The following is a 19,984-nucleotide window of genomic DNA, read 5'->3' on the forward strand; positions in this document are numbered from 1 at the left end:
CTTCTCCTTCAATGACAAATCAAGATGTTGTGTCGTGACCATTTTAATATTTTCCTTCCTCTATGGTGCATGAATGGCACAGACAGTACAAAGCACAAAATTGATTGGACTTAGAAGGGAGAGTTGGAATTGCAACAGTTTCCACAATCCTGACCACAGCAATTCTAAAAAGTCAGAGAACATTTTCTGACAACTTTCTGAGAGATTAGAAAACAAATGCAAACTATCAGTCTTTATTGTACTCATATTTCACAGAAATCACAAACACAAAATAAATATGCCAATGGTTAAAACTGCAGACAGACATATTTAATAAAGATGAAAATTAAGAGTTCTACCTTCAGCATGGTGAAGTCCTAATGCCACCATTTCCTGAATCTGGATTTTTATGCATCCAGGTCTCTGATCACTACCTCCTACTTTTCTTGGTCTCTTTCTTGCATCATTACTACAACATTCACTTTTTTTTTTTTTTTTTTTTTTTGAGACAGGGTCTTGCTGTGTCACCCATGCAGGAATGTAGTAGTGCAATCTCAGCTCACTGCAACCTCTGCCTCCTGGATTCAAGCAATTCTCCCACTTTAGTCCTCAGAGTAGTTGGGACTAGAGGTGTATGCCACCACACCTGGCTAATGTTTGTATTTTTTGTAGAGACAGGGTTTCATCATATTGCTCAGCCTGCTCTCAAACTCCCGAGCTCAAGCGATACACTCACCTCAGCCTACAAAAGTGCTGGGATTACAGGTGTGAGCCACTGCATCTGGCCTTTTTTCTTTTTTTAACTCCATAAGAAATGTGCTTCAATTACTATTACTAACAAATTATCCTCAAATTTAGTGAATTAAAACAATTAAGTTGTTATTTACAGTTGTTTGTGTTAGGGGTAGAAATTCAGGAAGGACTCCAATGAGAAGTTGTTGCGTGGGTCTCTTTTGAGGTTTGGTTGCAGCTGGAGGTGAGCCTGGCTCAAGGTCTGAGATGGTTCATTTAGAAGGTTGGCAGTGGATGCTGAGTGTGAGCTGGGAGCTCTGCTGTGGCTGTCACCAGCATATCCACTGGGCTCTCCTGCATGGTGGTCTCAGGGTAGTTTCTTTTCTTTTCTTTTTTTTTTTTTTTTGGAGACAAGTGTCTCACTCTGTCACCCAGGGTGGAGTACAGTGGCATGATCTTGGCTCACTGCAACCTCCAACTCCCTGGTTCAAGTGATTCTCCTACCTCAGCCTCCCGAGAGGCTGGGATTATAGGTGCCTGCCAGCATGCCAGCTCATTTTTTTTTTGTATTTTTAGTAGAGGCGGGTTTTCACCATGTTGGCCAGACTGGTCCTGAACTCCTGACCTCAAGTGATCTGCCCACCTTGGTCTCCCAAAGTGCTCAGGCTACAGGCATGAGTCACCGCACCCAGCCAAGGGTAGAGTTTCTTACATGATGGCTGGTTCCCATCACAGTGAGGATCCTGGGAAGGCATGGCCTTTTCTGGTCTAACCTTAGGAGTACTACAGCATCACTGCTGCTGTGCCTATTGGTCAAAGCAGTTGCAAGCCTACCCAGTTTCAAGAGGGGGGTCACAGACCCTAACCCTCCATGGGAAGAGTGTCAAAGAACTTGGGAGCTGTGTCATAAAACCACTACAAATCTCCCGTCCATGTGTCATGAAACCACCGCAAACCTCAAGTCCACTGAACCTCACACTTTCCTCATCATCCACTCAAGTTTCTTGCCTGAGATCAACCCTCTCAATCATCAGCTTGTCCTTCTCTTCTGGATCATTTCCATCAGCAAACAAGCACAACCTATGTTAAAGAAAATGGTAATTCTCACCTGATGGTACAGCACATTCAAAATCATGGCATTTACAACACTGTTATGCCTTAAAGAAAGTGACAGTTGGCCAGGCGCTGTGGCTAACACCTGTAATCCCAGCACTTTGGGAGGCCGAGGCAGGAGGATCACGAAGTCAGGAGATCAAGACCACAATGGCTAACACGGTGAAACCCCATCTCTACTAAAAATACAAATAATTAGCTGGGCATGGTGGCGGACGCCTGTAGTCCCAGCTACTTGGGAGGCTGAGGCAGGAGAATGGCGTGAACCCAAGAGGCAGAGCTTTCAGTGAGCCGAGATCACGCCACTGCACTCCAGCCTGTGCGACAGAGCGAGACTCCATCTCAAAAAAAAAAATTCTTCTTCTGGTTTAAGAAAGAAATCTCACACATAATTATACCTTTCAGAAAACAGATTTCTACCAGTGCAGAATATGATTATAATATGCATCAGAGTTGAAGTTTTTAAATAGATTGCTACTATCAGGATTTTTTTTTTTTTTTTTTTTTTTTTTTGAGACACGATTTTGCTCCGTTGCGCAGGCTAGAGTGCAGTGGTACAATCATAGTTCACTGCAACCTCTGCCTCCCAGGCTTAAGCCATTCTCCCCACTTCAGCCTTCCAAGTAGCTGGGACTACAAGTGCATACCACCACACCCAACTCATTTTTGTATTTTAGCAGAGGCATGGGGTTTCACCATCTTGGCCAGGCTGATCTCGAACTCCTGAACTCAAGTGATCCGCCTGCTTTGGCCTCCCAGAGTGCTGGGATTACAGGCGTGAGCCACCACACCTTGCCAGGAAATTTTTTAAATCTCTGAAATCCGAATGTCTTACTAGACTCCTTCATATAACGTACATGCCCAAAGACACTATAATAACTGAACAAACAACAGGATTATACACTTTCGTGAAAGTCTTTGCACTGCAGCAGGGTCATAGCCCCAAGGAGGACAGCACTGCAGCTTCGACAAATCTCTCTCTGACATACAAATTTTGGAGAGTTTTCCATTTACTGTGATGAGTGCAAAGAGAACAGGCCCAGCAAAGTATGCCAGGAGCTATCAAGCTGGAGAATGTTTGATGTTTGGTGAGAGCTTCTCAGATTTCCCCAATTCCTCCCGAAGATGCACTAAAGCTGGTGATGACAGGGCTCTGCCTGACAGGGACAGTTCCTGACAGGTTGCTGGAGACCCTGAACAGAGATTTCCCAGGCCTCTTACACCCACAAACTTGTCATCCTGGAACTCCCAGCATAATTACCTAATTTGATTAACAAACACGGTCTTTTTTTATTTTTTGAGATAGGGTCTCACTCTCACCCAGGCTGGAGTGCAGTGATGTGATCTTGGCTCACTGCAACCTCTGCCTCCTCAGCTCAAGCAAACCTCTCACCTCAGCCTCCCGAGTAGCTAGGACCACAGGCACCCACCACCATGCCTGGCTAATTTTTTATTTTTTTGTAGAGACAAGGTTTCACCATGTTCTCCAGGCTGGTCTCCAACTCCTGGGCTCAAGTGATCCACCTGCCTTGGCCTCCCAATGTGTTGGGATTACAGGCATGAGCTACCACGTGTAGCCTCAAAAACTGTTTTTATCCTCTGGATCTAATAGCTAAGTTCTAAGTACAATCTTACTACATAGGCCACAGGATAAGAGACCAGGCAGCTGGGAGGGTGGCACTTCTTCCTTCCCCTGCCTCACTTTCTCACCCACCCACCTTATTTCCTGCAGCTTCAAACAAACTGCTTGCATGTGAATCCTGGTCTCAGCTACTCCTTCTGAAAGAATCCAGTCTAAGGCATCCTGTTAATTATGACACTCACACTTAAATTATCAAAGCCGAGTTAAATCAATATTTTTACCCTCTTCCTGAACAATACAAGGACCAGAGAAGTATTTAACTATTTACTCCAGTCCCAAGTTAAATTTTATTATTATGTATTTTAATATTCTTTATTTTTCCTTTTTTTCCTGATGTTTTAGACAGAGTCTCACTGTCACCCAGGCTGGAGTGCAGTGGCATGATCTTGGGTCACTGCAGCCTCGACCTCCCGGGCTCAAGCAGTCCTCCTGCTTCAGCCTTCCAAAGTACTGGGATTATAGGTGTGAGCCGCTGTGCCTGGCTATTATTTTTCTTTTCAAGACACATAGGAATTGTTATCGTTGCTTTAAACCATCAATGTTTACTTAGATTTACCCAAATGTTACCTCTTACTGGATTCTTCATTCCCTTTTCTTGTCAGATCATCCTGTGATACCACTTCTTTTTTTTTTTTTTTTTTTTTTTTGAGACGGAGTCTCGCTCTGTCACTCAGGCTGGAGTGCAGTGGCCGGATCTTAGCTCACTGCAAGCTCCGCGTCCCGGGTTTACGCCATTCTCCTGTCTCAGCCTCCCGAGTAGCTGGGACTACAGGCGCCCGCCACCTCGCCCGGCTAGTTTTTTTGTATTTTTTAGTAGAGACGGGGTTTCACCGGGTTAGCCAGGATGGTCTCGATCTCCTTACCTCGTGATCCGCCCGTCTCGGCCTCCCAAAGTGCTGGGATTACAGGCTTGAGCTACCGCGCCCGGCCTTTTTTTTTTTTTTTTCTGAGACAGAGTCTCACTCTGTCACCCAGGCTGGAGTGCAGTGGCGCTCGGCTCACTGCAAGCTCCGCCTCCTGGGTTCACGCCATTCTCCTGCCTCAGCCTCCCAAGTGGTTAGAATTACAGGCGCCCTCCACCACACCCGGCTAATTTTTTATAGTTTTAGTAGAGACAGGGTTTCACCGTGTTAGCCAGGATGGTCTCAATCTCCTGACCTCGTGATCCACCCGCCTCCGCCTCCCAAAGTGCTGGGATTACAGGCGTGAGCCACCGCGCCCAGCCGATACCACTTCTTTTTGCCTGAAGTACACCTTTTAAATATTTCTTTAATGAGAATCTTTGCTAGTAAACTCAGTTTGTCTGAACATGTCTTCATTTTGTCCTTGTTCCTGAAAGATAATTTTACAGGATATAGAATTCTGGGTCAGGTCATTGGTTTCCATTATCACCTCCAAGGTCTCATCCATTGTCCTCCTCTGGCTTTCCTTGTTGTTACAAAGCATCATCTCTCAGTCACTCCCTTGAAAGTCATTTTTCATGCATCTCCAGCTGCATTTAGGACTTTTTTGTCTCTGGTGTTCTGAAGTTTCTTCTTTTTCTTTTTTTTTTAGACAGAGTCTCACTGTCTCCCAGGCTGGAGTGCAGTAACACAATCTCAGCTCACTGCAAGCTCCGCTTCCCACATTCTCCTGCCTCAGCCTCCTGAGTAGCTGGGACTACAGGCGCCCACCACCACGCCAGGCTATTTTTTGTATTTTTAGTAGAGACGGGGTTTCACCATGTTAGCCAGGCTGGTCTCGATCTCCTGACCTCACGATCTGCCTGCCTCAACCTCCCAACGTGCTGTGATTACAGGTGTGAGCCACTGCTCCCGGCCCTTGGTGTTCTGAAGTTTCAATGTGGTATATCTAGGTGTGGGTTTATTTTGTATTTTTTTCTGCCTGAGGTTCTCAATTATATAAATTTATATGAATTTCTCAATTACATTACTTTCATTAGTTTAGAAATTTCATAGCCATTCTCTCTTCAAATATTTCCTCTGCTCCATTCCATCTCTTTTCCTTCTGTCACTCTAATTCGGCTAATGTTGGATTTTCCTATTCTAGCCTTTATGTCTCTTAACCCTTCTTCCAGGTTTTCCATATCTATGTCTTTCCAGGCAGCATTCGGTATACTTTATTCATATTTATCTTTTAGCTCATGAAGTCTCTCTTCGGTTATTTAAATCTTCTGTGAAAGCTGCATACTAAGTTTTTAATTTAGTTGAAATTAAAATTCAACGAAATTTGAACTAAATTAAAACTTTCCTTTTAGAACTTCCATTTGGTTCTTTTCAAACTGCTTGACTATGCTCTATAGTTTCGTGGGTTTTGCACATATTTTCTTTCTTTTTGAGACAGGGTCTCACTGTGTTGCTCAGGCTGGAGTGCAATGGCATGATCATGGCTCACTGCAGCCCCAACCTCCCATGCTCATGTGATTCTCCCACCTCCCAAGAAGATGGGACTACAGGTGTATACCACCCTTTTTGGCTAATTTTTTATTTTTTTGTACAGACAGGTTCTCACTATGTTGCTAGGCTGGTCTCGAATGCCTGGGCTCAAGAATTCTCCAGCCTTGGCCTCCCAAAGTGCTGGGATTACAGGTATGAGCCACCGTGCCCAGCCCTAAAACATATGCAGATGTAAAACATAACAACACCAATACGGAGGATGGGAGGGAGAAATGAAAACATACTGCTGTAAGGAGGCTCTTCCATTATATGTGAGATGCTATAACATTATGTGAGTGTAGACTACGACAAGTTAAACATGTATATTATAAATCCTAGAAAGAACATTTAAAAAATTACAAGACACAGTTAGTAAGCTAAGAATGGTAATAAAACAGAATACTAAAACATACTTGACCAATCTATCAGAAAGCAGAAAAGAAGTGGAAATGGAACTAAGATGGGACAAATAAAACAAATAGCAAGATTTAAACCCAATAATATCGATGATTTAATTAAATAGAAATGATCTAAACTCAGATAGAAAGGCAAAGATTATCAGAACGTATTTAAAAAGTGAGACACAAACTATAAACTACCTCAAGAAATGAAATGTTAAATATAAACACTAAGATAGGCTAAAAGTAATAGACTGGAAAGAAAGAAAAATAAATGAGCCAGGTGTGGTGGCTCATGCCTGTAATCCCAGCAGGGAGGCCAGGGTGGGAGGATAGCATGAGCCCAGGAGTTCGAGACCAGCCGGGGCAACACAGTGGGACCCCAACTACACACACACACACACACACACACACACACACTAGCCAGGTGGTGGCACACACCTGTAGTCCCAGCTACTTGGGAGGCTGGCGGATTGCTTGAGCCCAGGAGGTCAAGGCTGCAGTGAGCTGTGATAGTGCCACTGGACTCCAGCCTGGGCAACAGAGTGAGACCCTGTCAGAAAGGAAAGGAGAAGGTAGGGGAAGGGAGGGGAAGGAGAGAGAGGGGAAGAGGAAGAAGAAGAAGAGAGAAGAAGAAGAAAGAAAGAAAGAAGGAAGGAGGAGGAAGAAAGAAAGAAAAAAAAGAAAAAGAAAGAAAGAAAGAAAGAAAGAAAGAAAGAAAGAAAGAAGAAAGAAAGAAAGAAAGAAAGAAAGAATTAGAAGGAAAGATCAGAATCAATGAAATAAAAAACATATACACAGTTGAGGGTAATCGATGAAATCAAAAGCTGGTTCTTTAAAAAACTCAATAAAATTGGTAAACCTCTAGCTAGACTAATCACGAAAAAAGAAGACATAAATATCCTTATCAGGAATGAAAGCACAAGTATCATTATAGATTCAGCAGATATTAAAAGAATTATAAAACTATGAACAACTTTATGCCAATAAACTTGACAACGTAAATTAAATGAACAAATTTTTTTTTTTTTTTTTTTTTTGAGACGGAGTCTCGCTCTGTCGCCCAGGCTGGAGTGCAGTGGCCGGATCTCAGCTCACTGCAAGCTCCGCCTCCCGGGTTCCCGCCATTCTCCTGCCTCAGCCTCCCGAGTAGCTGGGACTATAGGCGCCCGCCACCGCGCCCGGCTAGTTTTTTGTATTTTTTTTTAGTAGAGACGGGGTTTCACCGTATTAGCCAGGATGGTCTCGATCTCCTGACCTCGTGATCCGCCCGTCTCGGCCTCCCAAAGTGCTGGGATTACAGGCTTGAGCCACCGCGCCCGGCCTGAACAAATTTCTTGAAAGACACAAATTACCAAAGCTGGAACAAAAAGAAATAGAAAAATCTGAATGGCCTCATAATTATTAAAGACATTGAATTACCAATTAAAAACCCTTCCACAAAGAAAACTCCAGATCCAGGTTGCCTTATTGATGAATTCTAGCAAATATTTAAGGAAGAAATAATACTAATCCTACATAAAAATTTCAGGAAACAGGAGGCAGAAAACTTCCCAACTCATGTTATGAAGCTAGAAGGTCACTACTGAAAATTTGGAGAAATCGTATCACCAAAGAAGCTACAATCTAGTTTGTCAAATCCTCTGACAATTCAGCTCCTAAAGTAATCCCTACAAAAGCCAGTAAGCATTTGATCCCATAGAAGAAACTGTGCAGCCTCCAAGAAGGTTCCTCTCCAGTGTCTTCCTAGATGTGGACACGAAGTGTAACAGACAAAGAGGAACATTCCAGAAAACTGAGCCGGCACTGCCAGGAGAGGGGACTTCACTATTTATGCTCAATAGGATTTGGCAAGTGCCACAGACTAGAGATTGAGTCTAAATAGGGGTCTTTATTTACCCGATTCATACTCTTTTGTTCTGTTTTGTTTTTTTGAGACAGAGTTTCACGCTTTTTGCCCAGGCTGGAGTGCAATGGCACAATCTCGGCTCACTGAAACCTCCACCTTCTGGGTTCAAGCGATTCTCCTGCCTCAGCCTCCCGAGTAGCTGGGATTACAGGCATGCGCCACCACGCCTGGTTAATTTTGTATTTTTAGTAGAGGTGGGGTTTCTCCATGTTGGTCAGGCTTGTCTCTAACTCCCAACCTCAGGTGGTCCGCCCACCTCAGCCTTCCAAAGTGCAGAAATTATAGGCGTGAGCCACCGCGCCTGGCCCTTACTCTCTCTTTGTATGTTTGGGACACATAACATGTTTTATAAGTCATTGGATTAAACTAGTGTACACTGAGTTGGTTGGAGGATGAATGACAAATCTTTTGTAAGTCACTGGACCACAGGGATCTACCTCTGGACCCGAAGGAGCAAACTGCATATAAGTCAGAGAACCTAAATTTTGAGCTGAATGCTGCAAGTAGTTAGAACTTTTACAGTGGTCTCCCTTAGGGATAAGGTGAGTGAGTTTCATATACAGGAAGCAGAGAGGGCATGGCCAAAGGGGCAGATGGTCCCCTAATATCGATTTTCCAGTTTTCCCATAATTTTAGAATCCCCAGTCAGCACACACACCTGGTCTTTATCCATTCACCTGCTGACGCACACTCAGGTTGCTCCCTAATCTTCGCTATTGTGAACAATGCTGCAGTGAACATGCTGGTACAGATATCCTTCAACACATTGATTTCATTTCCTCTGGATATACATCCAGATGTGGGATTGCTGGATTGCATGGTAGTTCTGTTTTAATTTTTAATTTTTTACGGTATTCCATCATGGCTCTTCCAATCTACCTTTTCACCAACAGTATACAAGGGTTCTCTTTTCTCCACTTCCTTGTCAACATTTGTTACCTCTTGTCTTTTTTTTTTTTTTTTTTTTTTGAGATGGAGTCTCGCTCTGTCGCCCAGGCTGGAGTGCAGTGACCGGATCTCAGCTCACTGCAAGCTCCGCCTCCCGGGTTTACGCCTCAGCCTCCCGAGTAGCTGGGACTACAGGCGCCTGCCACCTCGCCCGGCTAGTATTTTTTATTTTTTTAGTAGAGACGGGGTTTCATCGTGTTAGCCAGGATGGTCTCGATCTCTTGACCTCGTGATCCGCCCATCTCGGCCTCCCAAGTCTTTTTTTTTTTTTAAGACGGAGTCTCGCTCTGCTGCCCAGCCTGGAGTGCAGTGATCAGTATCACTAATCAGTGATGTTGGGCCCCTGTCATACACTTGTTGGCCATTTGCATGTCTTCTTTGGAGAAATGTCTATTCAGGTCCTTTGCACATTTTAAAATTGGGTTATTTGCTTTTTTGCTATTGAGTTTTGTAAGTTCCTTATACATTTTTGATATTAACTCCTTATCAGATATATGATTTGCAAATACTTTCTCCCGTTCCATGGGTTGCCTTTTCATTTTGTTGACTGTATCTCGAAAAGAAATTTATAACCTGTTCTTTTAAATTACACAACGGTCTAATGAAGGGATAGAGAAAGGAGAGTGGCAGCCAGGTCACGTCACATACATCACAAATCCACTCCACATTCTCATCTTCCCATCCGTATAAACCACCAAGGAGTCCAGGCTTCACTCAGCCAACCAGGCACAGTCATAACTACTCCCAGGCCTTGAGCCAAAACATGGAATCCAGATTCTCTTTGAAGTGCATCCATGTTGATAAATTTACACTAACCTACAATCATTCTTGGCTTTGTATCCTCATAGTCCATTCCTGCATGTATTCCCCCCAGCCTTTATTTATTTATTTATTTATTTTTGAGATGGAGTTTAGCTCTGTTGCCCAGGCTGGAGTGCAGTGGCACGATCTCGGCACAGGCTCAGGGGGCTGCCATGGTGTCAGAGAAGGCCTGGAGCAGGAAGTGCAAAGACACACAGCAGAGATGCAGCTCTGTGTCCCCTGCAGTTAAAGGTGGGCTGAGGGCATCAGTCAAGACACCATCTCCTGCACCCCTCAGATCTACTCAGCGACCACACTGAGTCTGCTCTGTCACGATTCTTCAAAGCAAAGGTTAGTTACAACTCCTATGAAAGCCTTAATACAAGAGGTTTAGCAGAACAAATACAATCCCCACTGCTACAACTTCTCCCAAGTAACAGATATTCAGCAGCCACCTCCTCCTTGGCCTCACCCTCACCCGCATTCCAGCTCGTCTCCATGGCTTGCCTGGTGACACCACCCAGACCTTCACCCTGAGGGGTCTGAGCCCTTAGAGGCTATGGCTGCTGAAAAGACCTTTTCAGTCAGGTGCGGTGGCTCACTCCTGTAATCCCAGCACTTTGGGAGGCCGAGGTGGGCAGATCACAAGGTCAGGAGATCGAGGCCATCCTGGCTAACATGGTGAAACCCCGTCTCTACTAAAAATACAAAAAATTAGTTGGGCGTGGCAACGTGCGCCTGTAGTCCCAGATGCTCAGGAGGCTGAGGCAGAAGAATGGCGTGAACCCAGGAGGCGGAGCTTCCAGTGAGCTGAGATCGTGCCACTGCACTCCAGCCTCAGCGACAGAGCAAGACTCCATCTCAAAAAAAAAAAAAAAAAGAGAAAGAAAAGGGAAAAAAAAAACTTTCATTGTCATTACTTGGCATGGAAGCACCAAGACAGACCTAGATGAATCTTCGAAGTGCCAGAGCAATCCCTGCTTGCCCCATTACGCAGCAGCCACGCTCTATCCTCACTGTTTATCAGGATCAAGTATCCCCTCCTTTGTGGCCTGCTGGTCCACCAGTATGAGGAGCTGAGAGTAACCTGGTGGTCTTTGCCGATTCAGGCTTAGCGGAGGTATCCTTCCTGCAACCAACAGGAGTGCCCTTGTGGAAGCGTTCCTACCTGGGAAACAGGCCCTAATCCGGCAGATCCTGAGGCTGTGGAGACAGAATGTACAAATTCTAAGTGTGAGTCCCTGGGAATGATGGTGAGAAGCAGCAAATCCCAACCCTTGGGTTCCTGGACCTGTGTCTTTGTTCCTGGATCCACAGAATGTATCTACTGGGGGCAGAGCACCATGTGTTAGGCTTTGATTCAGTGTATAGATCCCAACTCCTCAGGATACTGTCCTAGAACCAGGACCTCAGCTAAGCCCTTAGGAAGTCATCCCATCTCTCCAGTAGCCTAGCGGCTTTTGCGTAACGCAGGATATTAGAGAAGCAGTGGATCCCATGGCAATCCACACACTACCATACCTCTTTCACTATAAAATGGCTTTCTTGGCCTGAGGCAATGTGATCCATGATCCCACGTTGGTACACGGAGCATGCTTGAAGTGCCTGGATAATGATGCTGCCTGGGACCCTGTGGATACAGAAGACAAACCCTTATCCAGAGCAGGTGTCAACTCCAGCAAGGATGAAGGGCTGTAACCAACTTGCCACTAAGTAATTAGTTGGGGTGCTCTAGGGATGGTGTCTCAGCAGGGGCTCAGCACTGATCACTTTCAGCAGCAGTCATCATGAGACAAGCCTTGACAAAAGGCCTGTGCTGGGTGACACTAACCTGTGCTCCTTCTGCATGATGCCTCCACTGACAGTCCACTGTGCAAGCAGAGGGTAGAGCCAGGGGCACAGCTGACTGACATCCCATCCATCCTGCTGTTCAGTGACTCCTCTGCAGTATTAACATGAGGCAGAAAGATGCACATATTGTCTGGCTACTCCTGTAGGTCCATCTTCCCCTCTTGCCCTTTTCAGGCCCCTGACGAGCCAGCAGGACATCACAATCCAGCTCATATGCGTCCCTCCCTCAGGCTACTACTCTGTCTGCTCCCTCCCTACAAAATGGATATCCACATGAACTGCTGAAAGCTCAGCCCCATGGAGGATTTCCTATTATTGTCCTTTAGGGTCACCCTGAATGGGACTGTAGTGTGCCTGTGGTTCATTTTCAGTTCATATCAACACATCAAACGGACCCATACATGAACCAGACCAGAATGTTTGTTTGTTTTGTCTAAGAGAGAAATACCAGTGCAAAGCAGAGGTGGCGCCACACCGCCACCTCTTCCTGGAAATGACTGTTACCCACTAGACAGGCTTGGGTCCAAGCTCAAGGCTGCCTTTTTCATTGCACAATCAATTGCTACTGAGCCTCTGACCTACGGACTTGGAGGATCTGACAATACCTCATTTGGGCAGACTCTGTTGCAAGGTCACTGATGCCCCACCAGAAGGTGCTCAGTCTCTACTTGGGTCTGGTAGTGTGCCTGATACTGCTTTCACTTGGTGAGTAGTTCTCTGCTGCAGAAGGCATGGTCTTGTCCAAGAACTCTAGGACACTGCACTGCAACTCTTCCGTTGGAGTTTGCCAGAGGTGCCATATGGGGTCCTTCCTACTCCAAATAAGCCCCCCGGTAACCCACTGGATCTACGCAGCAGGGAAGCCCATCTCCCAATCCAAATCTTTAGCAGAGTCCTCTTTTTCTCTGGGTCCTACTCAAAGCTGGAAGTTTTCCCATTACCCAATAAAGGGGTCAGAGAGGTATCCCCTAGTGCAGTGCATGCTGACTCCAAAACACAGAGGTGCATCAATGCTGTGCCTCTTTCTTCCTTATAAGGATGCAGGATGCAGTCACTTGTCCCTGGCTCACCCTCAAACGTTGCACCCCTGAAAATGTCACTGATATGGCAGGCTGCAGAACTTCTGAGGGCTTCTCGCTCATCCTCTCACATGCGTTGCCTTAACAAGGCCAGAGCACTTCCTTCTTCACCGTGTCCAACTAGTATGATGTCATCGATGTTATATGGAATACCACTAAGCGGCCTAAGGTCCAACTGGTATGATGTCATCAGTGTTATATGGAATATAGATGACAAGCGGCCTAAGGTCCAACTTATCATGTCATCAGTGTTACATGGAATATAGATGACAAGCGGCCTAAGGTCCAATTGGTAATGACATCATCAGTGTTACATGGAATATAGGTAAGCTACCTAAGGACTATTGTGACAAGAGAATAGGAGAGTTCAAACAGCACGAAGCAAGACAATTTATAGAGCTGTCCTTCCCATATACATGTGAAGTGCTTTCAATCCTCTTTACCACTGGGAATTGAAAAGAATGTTCACCAAGTCAATAATTGCATTGAGTGCCGGAGGTGCATTCACCGGTTCCAGGAAAGATACCACACTTAGCACAGCTGTGTGATCGGGGACACGACTTGGCTAAGTTTGTGCCTGATAACATCATTTACTTGAATCCACCAAGACTTAGCAGGAGCCATTCAGGTTAATTGAAAGGATGAAATGGTGACCACCGCTTTGTAAGTCTTTGAGGGCGAAATACCTCTGTAACTATACCTGGAATGCAGGATCGTTTCTGACTTATGATCCTGGAAAGGTTTCAGTAGGTGAAGAGTTTCAAAGGCTTCTACTTTGCTCTTCCTTACCATATGGTACCAAAGGCCTGGGATCAATGTACAAGCTCGGCCCTCTGCTAGGTACAAACATCCCAAGTATGCATTGAAACCAGAGAAGTAACCACAGGACTTGGGTTGGGATTCTGATTATCATCTGATTTCCATACACCTGTACCCTAATGAGAGGGCCATGATGCGTCAGGGGTCCTGGTAAGAGTGTCAGCTCAGATCCTGTATCTACCTGCCCTTGAAAGATCTAGATAGTCCTTTTTCCAAAGTAAACTAGTTTTTTTGGTGTGTTTTTGTTGTTGTTGGTCAGACAGGGTCTTGATGTGTTGCTCAGGCTGGAGTACAGTGGTGTGAACACAGGTCACTGCAGCCTTGACCTCCTGGGCTTAAGTGATTCTCTCACCTCAGCATCCAGAGTAGCTGGAACCACAGGCACCTGCCACTAGGCCCAGCTAATCTTTTAATTTTTTGTAAAGACAGCTTCTTGCTATGTTGCCCAGGCTGGTCTCAAACTCCTGGGCTCAAACGATCCTCCTACCTCAGCTTCCCAAAGTGCAGGGATTACAAGTGTGATCCACTGCCCCCAGCCAGAATCTTTTTTTTTTTTTTGAGACAGAGTCTCGTTCTGTCGCTCAGGCTGGAGTGCAGTGGCTTGCTGCAACAAGGCCTGGGTTCAACAGATTCTCCTGCCTCAGCCTCCCGAATAGCTGGAATTACAGGCACACACCACCAGGCCTGAATAATTTTGTATTTTTAGTAGGGACAGGGTTTCGCTATGTTGGCCAGGCTGGTCTCAAACTCCTGACCTCAAGTGATCCGCCCGCCTCAGCCTCCCAAAATGCTGGGAGTACAGGCGTGAGCCACCGCGCCCGGCCCAGTTACTTTTTAAAGTGGCTCTAGGTCCCTTTAGGGAAGGACTGGGGGAGTATTTTTTGGTATATGCTCAGATGCTGGTATTGTAAGATCCTTCCTGAGAGGAACCAAGTCTCCTTGTCAATTAATGGGCTCTAAGTCTCAAAACTGACGCAGATTTAAACAGAATGATCATGATTTTCCACTGCAGCAAGTGACATTAGCCTTGTGATCACCAATTTTTGATTTCTTTCTGGTTATCAAATCAAACAATACTCTAGTCAGATGCCCCAAAGAACACCATGGTTCGACAGACACCGCCACGGATCCCTGTAGGTCCAGCGTTGCTGGTCGCCACACCAGCCTGGGGCAGAAGCAGAAACGCAGGAGGCACGTGTTTAAATCGGGGCGCCCTCAATGTGAGGTGCGCAGGCCGAGAAGGGGGCTGCGGCAAGCTGCCAGTCTTCACCTTCCGCTCTTGGGTTTGACTCTGTAATTAGTTCTAGGCCTGGAGGAGACGAGGAGGATGGGGGAGAGGGGAATGAATGAAGACGCGCATCTCAAGCAGGGCAGCAAAAGCCTCCTCAGAGGCGCGGTTCTACCGGACAGGGGAGTCCTCGTGTGACTGGGGAGTTATGCACCTGGAGTCATCGAACTGTCCCAAGGGCCATATTCCTTCAGCAAATGTTTACTGCGTACCCACCGGGTGCCCGCATCCAGCACTCTGCCCGCGGTGTGCGGCCCTGCCTAGCGCGCGCGCCTCCTCCAGGCCTCACCCACGCTCAGGACGGACGCGCGCTGGGCGGCTCTTCCTCGTCGGAGCGCCCCAGAGGTCGGGGAAGAGGGCCCGGCAAGGGAGCCCTCCCACCGGAGCTGCAGGTGCAGCCGCCGCACCGCCGCCCCTCCGGCCCCCACGGGACAATGGCGCAGCTCTTTCTCTCGGGTCTTCCGGACGCTACCTCTCCCCGCGCACGCGCCGCTCCGCCTCCTGATTGGCCCCCGGCGCCCCGGATTGGCCCAGGCCGTCCAACAGCCGCCCCGCCCAGAGAGAGGCCATTGGTCCTTGCCCATAGGGGCGGGGCACGGCGGAGACAAGCGGAGTTCGGCCTTCGGAAAGAGCCCCCGGGCCGAGGCACGGAGAGAGCCGAGCGCCGCAGCCATGAGCCGAATAGAGCCGGAGAGACCCGAGTATGACCGGAGAAGCTCAGGCCGGCCGGAAGAGGAGTCGAGCGCGGCCGGAAGGAACCGAGCCCGTCCGAAGGGAGCGGAGCGCAGCTGGGCTTGGGGCCCGGTGGATCCCGCGCCATGGCGGCCGAGGGGACAGCTGTGGCCGGAGGCGGGGCTGTTGGCGGCTGCCTGGCCAAAGACGGCTTGCAGCCGTCTAAGTGCCCGGACACTACCCCAAAACGGCGGCGCGCCTCGTCGCTGTCGCGTGACGCCGAGCGCCGAGCCTACCAGTGGTGCCGGGAGTACTTGGGCGGGGCCTGGCGCCGAGTGCAGCCCGAGGAGCTGAGGGTTTACCCCGTGAGGTGGGAGGTCAGGGGTCAGCCTCTCCGGTGCGCGGATCGGGGTCAGGGGTCAGCCGCGGGGCCCTCAGGATGCTCCATGTTTTCGCCCCCTTCTTGCGCCCGCGCCTGGGGCGGGGCCGGGGCCGGCCTGGCCGGGAGGGGGCCGGGGCCGCGGCAGGTGGGGCCACCCGCGGACTGAGCGCGCCTGGTGTGGGTCTGCAGCGGAGGCCTCAGCAACCTGCTCTTCCGCTGCTCGCTCCCGGACCACCTGCCCAGCGTTGGCGAGGAGCCCCGGGAGGTGCTGCTGCGGCTGTACGGAGCCATCCTGCAGGTGAGGGGGGTGTGAGCGCCGCAGCGCCAGTGGCTTTAGGGCCTGTCGATTACGGGATGCGGGTAGTATTGTCCCCATTGCGCAGCTAAGGACACCGAGGCTCACAGTCTGAGTAACACCTTCTCACACTGAAGCCTGGGCCTGTATTCCCAGCGCTTTGGGAGGCTGAGGCGAGAGGATCACTTGAGCACAGGAGTTCCAGACCAGCCTGAACAACATAGTGAGACGCCATCTCTAAATAAAAACAGACCAACGCTAGAGCCCTGCTCCAGAGCCTCCAGGCAATTGAACCAGAAGTCCCAGCTCTGGTGGGAGGAAAGCAAGCCCTCATGTCTGTCCCTGTGCCACTTTGCCTTGGCCCTTTCGCTATCCATCCTTTTCCAGGGCGTGGACTCCCTGGTGCTGGAAAGCGTGATGTTCGCCATCCTTGCGGAGCGGTCGCTGGGGCCCCAGCTGTATGGAGTCTTCCCAGAGGGCCGGCTGGAACAGTACATCCCAGTACGAGCCCAGTCCTACCCTCTCCTCCCATCCCAGTACGAGCCCAGTCCTACCCTCTCCTCCCCAAGGCACCTCCACTCCCTAAGCCTACCCCAGTGCCCAATGTCTGCCTTCACATCCCTCACCCCAAGTAGGGAATTTCCCCCCACACCGGACCTCCCCCCATTGCCCCAATCCTTCCCCCTCCTGCCCCAGCCCCATCACCACCCTGATAGCTTCCTGGGTGCAGAGCCGGCCATTGAAAACTCAAGAGCTTCGAGAGCCAGTGTTGTCAGCAGCCATTGCCACGAAGATGGCGCAATTCCATGGCATGGAGATGCCTTTCACCAAGGAGCCCCACTGGTTGTTTGGGACCATGGAGCGGTGAGTCAGGAGCCTCCTCAGGGCTCCTGTACACCGGAGCTGAACCTCTTTGCCAGCAGATGTGTCCGGGGCTCTATCCAGCCCTCCACTTGAGAGGATTTGATATCATGGGCTCTCACAGAACAGGCTTTGAAATGCTTGCCAGAGGCCCCATGCAGTGCCTCATGCCTGTAATCCCAGAACTTTGGGAGCCGAGGTGGGTGAGTCACTTGAGGTCAAGAGTTCCAAGACCGCCCTAGCCAACATGGCAAAATGCCATCTCTACTAAAAATACAAAAATTAGCCCGGCGTGGTGGCAGGCACCTGTAATCCCAGCTGCTCAGGAGGCTGAGGTGGGAGGATCACTTGAGCCCAAGAGGCGGAGGTTGCAGTGAGCTGAGATCGTGCTATTGCACTTCAGCCTAGGTGACACAGCAAGACTCTGTCTCAAAAAAACAAACAAAAAAAGAAAATAAATGATTGCCAAGGCCAGGCACGGTGGCTCATGCCTGTAATCCTAGCACTTTGGGCGGCTGAAGCAAGCAGATTGCCTGAGCTGAGGAGTTCGAGACCAGCTGGTGAAACCCTCTCTCTATTAAAATACAAAAAATTAGCCAGGCATGTCTGCGTGCACCTGTAGTCCCAGCTACTCGGGAGGCTGAGGCAGGAGAATTGCTTGAACCAGGGAGGCAGAGGTTGCAGTGAGCCGAGATCGTGCCACAGCACTCCAGCCTGGGTGACAGAGTAAGACTCCATCTCAAAAGAAAGAAGAAATGATTGCCAGACAAGTCACACAGTGATAGGAACAGGGGTGCAGTAGTCTGGCCTGAGGGGTAGATAGGAGACAGATGGGAAATAGCAGAGCCAGTGTATCCTATTCTTTGGGCTTCAGGTACCTAAAACAGATCCAGGACCTGCCCCCAACTGGCCTCCCTGAGATGAACCTGCTGGAGATGTACAGCCTGAAGGATGAGATGGGCAACCTCAGGTGAGGGCAGGCAGGACAAGCTAATGGTAATGGTGTCCGCCCTTCCAGTATTTGCTGAGGCCTGGTGTCAGGGCCTGGCCTGTTAGTGTGGCTCTGCTCCTTCTCTAGTCACTCCTGCTCAGGACCCATGCTCCCATACCCCTGCAGGAAGTTACTAGAGTCTACCCCATCGCCAGTCGTCTTCTGCCACAATGACATCCAGGAAGGTAGGAGAAGGCATCTGAGTCTCCCAACCCAAGATGGAGGAGCCAGAGGGCTCTGGAGTGAGCAGAACCTCACCCCATTCCCCCAGGGAACATCTTGCTGCTCTCAGAGCCAGAAAATGCTGACAGCCTCATGCTGGTGGACTTCGAGTACAGCAGTTATAACTATAGGTGAGGCTGGAAAGATGGCTTCCCATAGGTCTGTTCCCATAGGGCACTTGAAAACAGGCCAGCTGCCCAGGGCATTTGGGGACTGAATGTCCACCTTATTCTCCCAGGGGCTTTGACATTGGGAACCATTTTTGTGAGTGGGTTTATGATTATACTCACGAGGAATGGCCTTTCTACAAAGCAAGGCCCACAGACTACCCCACTCAAGGAGAGCAGGTATGTGGGCCAGAGGCTGGGGAGCAGGACCCATCCTGTGAGGAAGGAGGGAGGTGGAGTCTGGAAGGAATGGCCAGAAAGGATGTTACCTGGGAAATACTCCACAGTCTCCCCAATTCCTGACTCTTGGCTGTTGATCGTAGCTGCATTTTATTCGCCATTACCTGGCAGAGGCAAAGAAAGGTGAGACCCTCTCCCAAGAGGAGCAGAGAAAACTGGAAGAAGATTTGCTGGTAGAAGTCAGTCGGTGAGAAAGGAGGAGCAGGGTGGGGTAGGGCAGAGCAGAGGAAAGGGGGATTGGGGAAGAGGCAGATTAATCAAGCTGTAGGGAAGGTGGTTGTGCAGAGTGGGGTTAGGACAGTGGGGGAGAAGTTAAAACTGTAGGGATTGGCCAGCCTGGGTGAGGGGATCCAAGCAGTGCCAGATATGCTTTTGAATGCCCCTACTTTTCCTGCCCTCCCCCCAGGTATGCTCTGGCGTCCCATTTCTTCTGGGGTCTGTGGTCCATCCTGCAGGCGTCCATGTCCACCATAGAATTTGGTTACTTGGTAAGTGACCCTGGGAATGGGAATGCTAGCTGGGGGCTGGGGAGCAGCAGCAGCCACACTCTCCCAGGAGGCCTGGGGAGTCCTGGGTGGCTGTGGGCAGCCTGAGGTGGGTGCAGAATGCTGGTCCCACGTCTTCTCACCACTGTGTGGGGTGGGTTTCCTTCCCTAGGACTATGCCCAGTCTCGGTTCCAGTTCTACTTCCAGCAGAAGGGGCAGCTGACCAGTGTCCACTCCTCATCCTGACTCTCCACCCTCCCACTCCTTGGATTTCTCCTGGAGCCTCCAGGGCGGGACTTTGGAGGGAGGAGCAACGGGCAGAAGGCTGTGGGGACTGGGCTGAGCCCCCAAGTGAAACTGAGGTTCAGGAGACCGACCTCTCCCTGAGTTTGAGTAGGTCTCCATGGCTGGCAGGCCAGAGCCCTGTGCTGTGTATCTAACACAATAAACAAACTTCTTCCTTGGCACCCTGTCCTGGCCCTGCTGAGCAGCAGCAGCAGAAAGTACCAAACCAAGCAGTACACACAAAGGGACTCTTCAGTGCTGTGGGCTTGGAAGTGATTAGGGTTCATGCTGCCAATTGGGGTCCCCCATCCCTCCCCACTCCCCTGGCTCCAGCTTAGAATAGTAAATACTAGGACTTGGGGAGGAGAAGGAGAGTGATGGGGGTATGA

General features: G+C 49.0%; 2 protein-coding genes across 4 annotated transcripts in view; one reads left to right on the forward strand and one right to left on the reverse strand.

Annotated features, from left to right (window-relative positions):
* MAPK8IP2 (mitogen-activated protein kinase 8 interacting protein 2) overlaps positions 1–15,457 on the reverse strand; it is a 30,035-nt gene extending 14,578 nt beyond the window's left edge. The window contains exons 1-2 of one of the 2 annotated variants that reach the window (XM_030914400.1): positions 15,211–15,457; positions 11,479–11,587 (exon numbers count right to left, since the gene is read on the reverse strand). In XM_030914400.1, the coding sequence (XP_030770260.1) occupies positions 11,479–11,526 (48 nt within the window). In that variant the 5' untranslated portion in view covers positions 11,527–11,587; positions 15,211–15,457. Of the gene's footprint in view, positions 1–11,478; positions 11,589–15,210 lie in introns of those variants that run through there. The other variant, XM_030914401.1, reaches the window with a different exon arrangement.
* A 138-nt stretch (positions 15,458–15,595) lies between these two features.
* CHKB (choline kinase beta) lies at positions 15,596–19,778 on the forward strand. 2 transcript variants are annotated; one of them, XM_010354961.2, is made up of 11 exons: positions 15,596–16,036; positions 16,238–16,346; positions 16,731–16,844; positions 17,074–17,207; positions 18,079–18,174; positions 18,283–18,380; positions 18,467–18,548; positions 18,656–18,764; positions 18,908–19,011; positions 19,231–19,312; positions 19,482–19,778. In XM_010354961.2, exons 1-11 carry the CDS (start codon positions 15,813–15,815, stop codon positions 19,554–19,556), a joined length of 1,227 nt encoding a protein of 408 aa, XP_010353263.1. In that variant the 5' UTR covers positions 15,596–15,812; the 3' UTR covers positions 19,557–19,778. The 2 variants fall into 2 exon arrangements, with proteins under 2 accessions (XP_010353263.1, XP_010353272.1); XM_010354970.2 differs by having other exon boundaries at positions 18,322–18,380.
* Positions 19,779–19,984: the final 206 nt, after the last annotated feature.

Source organism: Rhinopithecus roxellana, chromosome 13 (genome assembly GCF_007565055.1).
Source record: "Rhinopithecus roxellana isolate Shanxi Qingling chromosome 13, ASM756505v1, whole genome shotgun sequence".
In the NCBI taxonomy this organism is placed as follows: Eukaryota; Metazoa; Chordata; class Mammalia; order Primates; family Cercopithecidae; genus Rhinopithecus; species Rhinopithecus roxellana.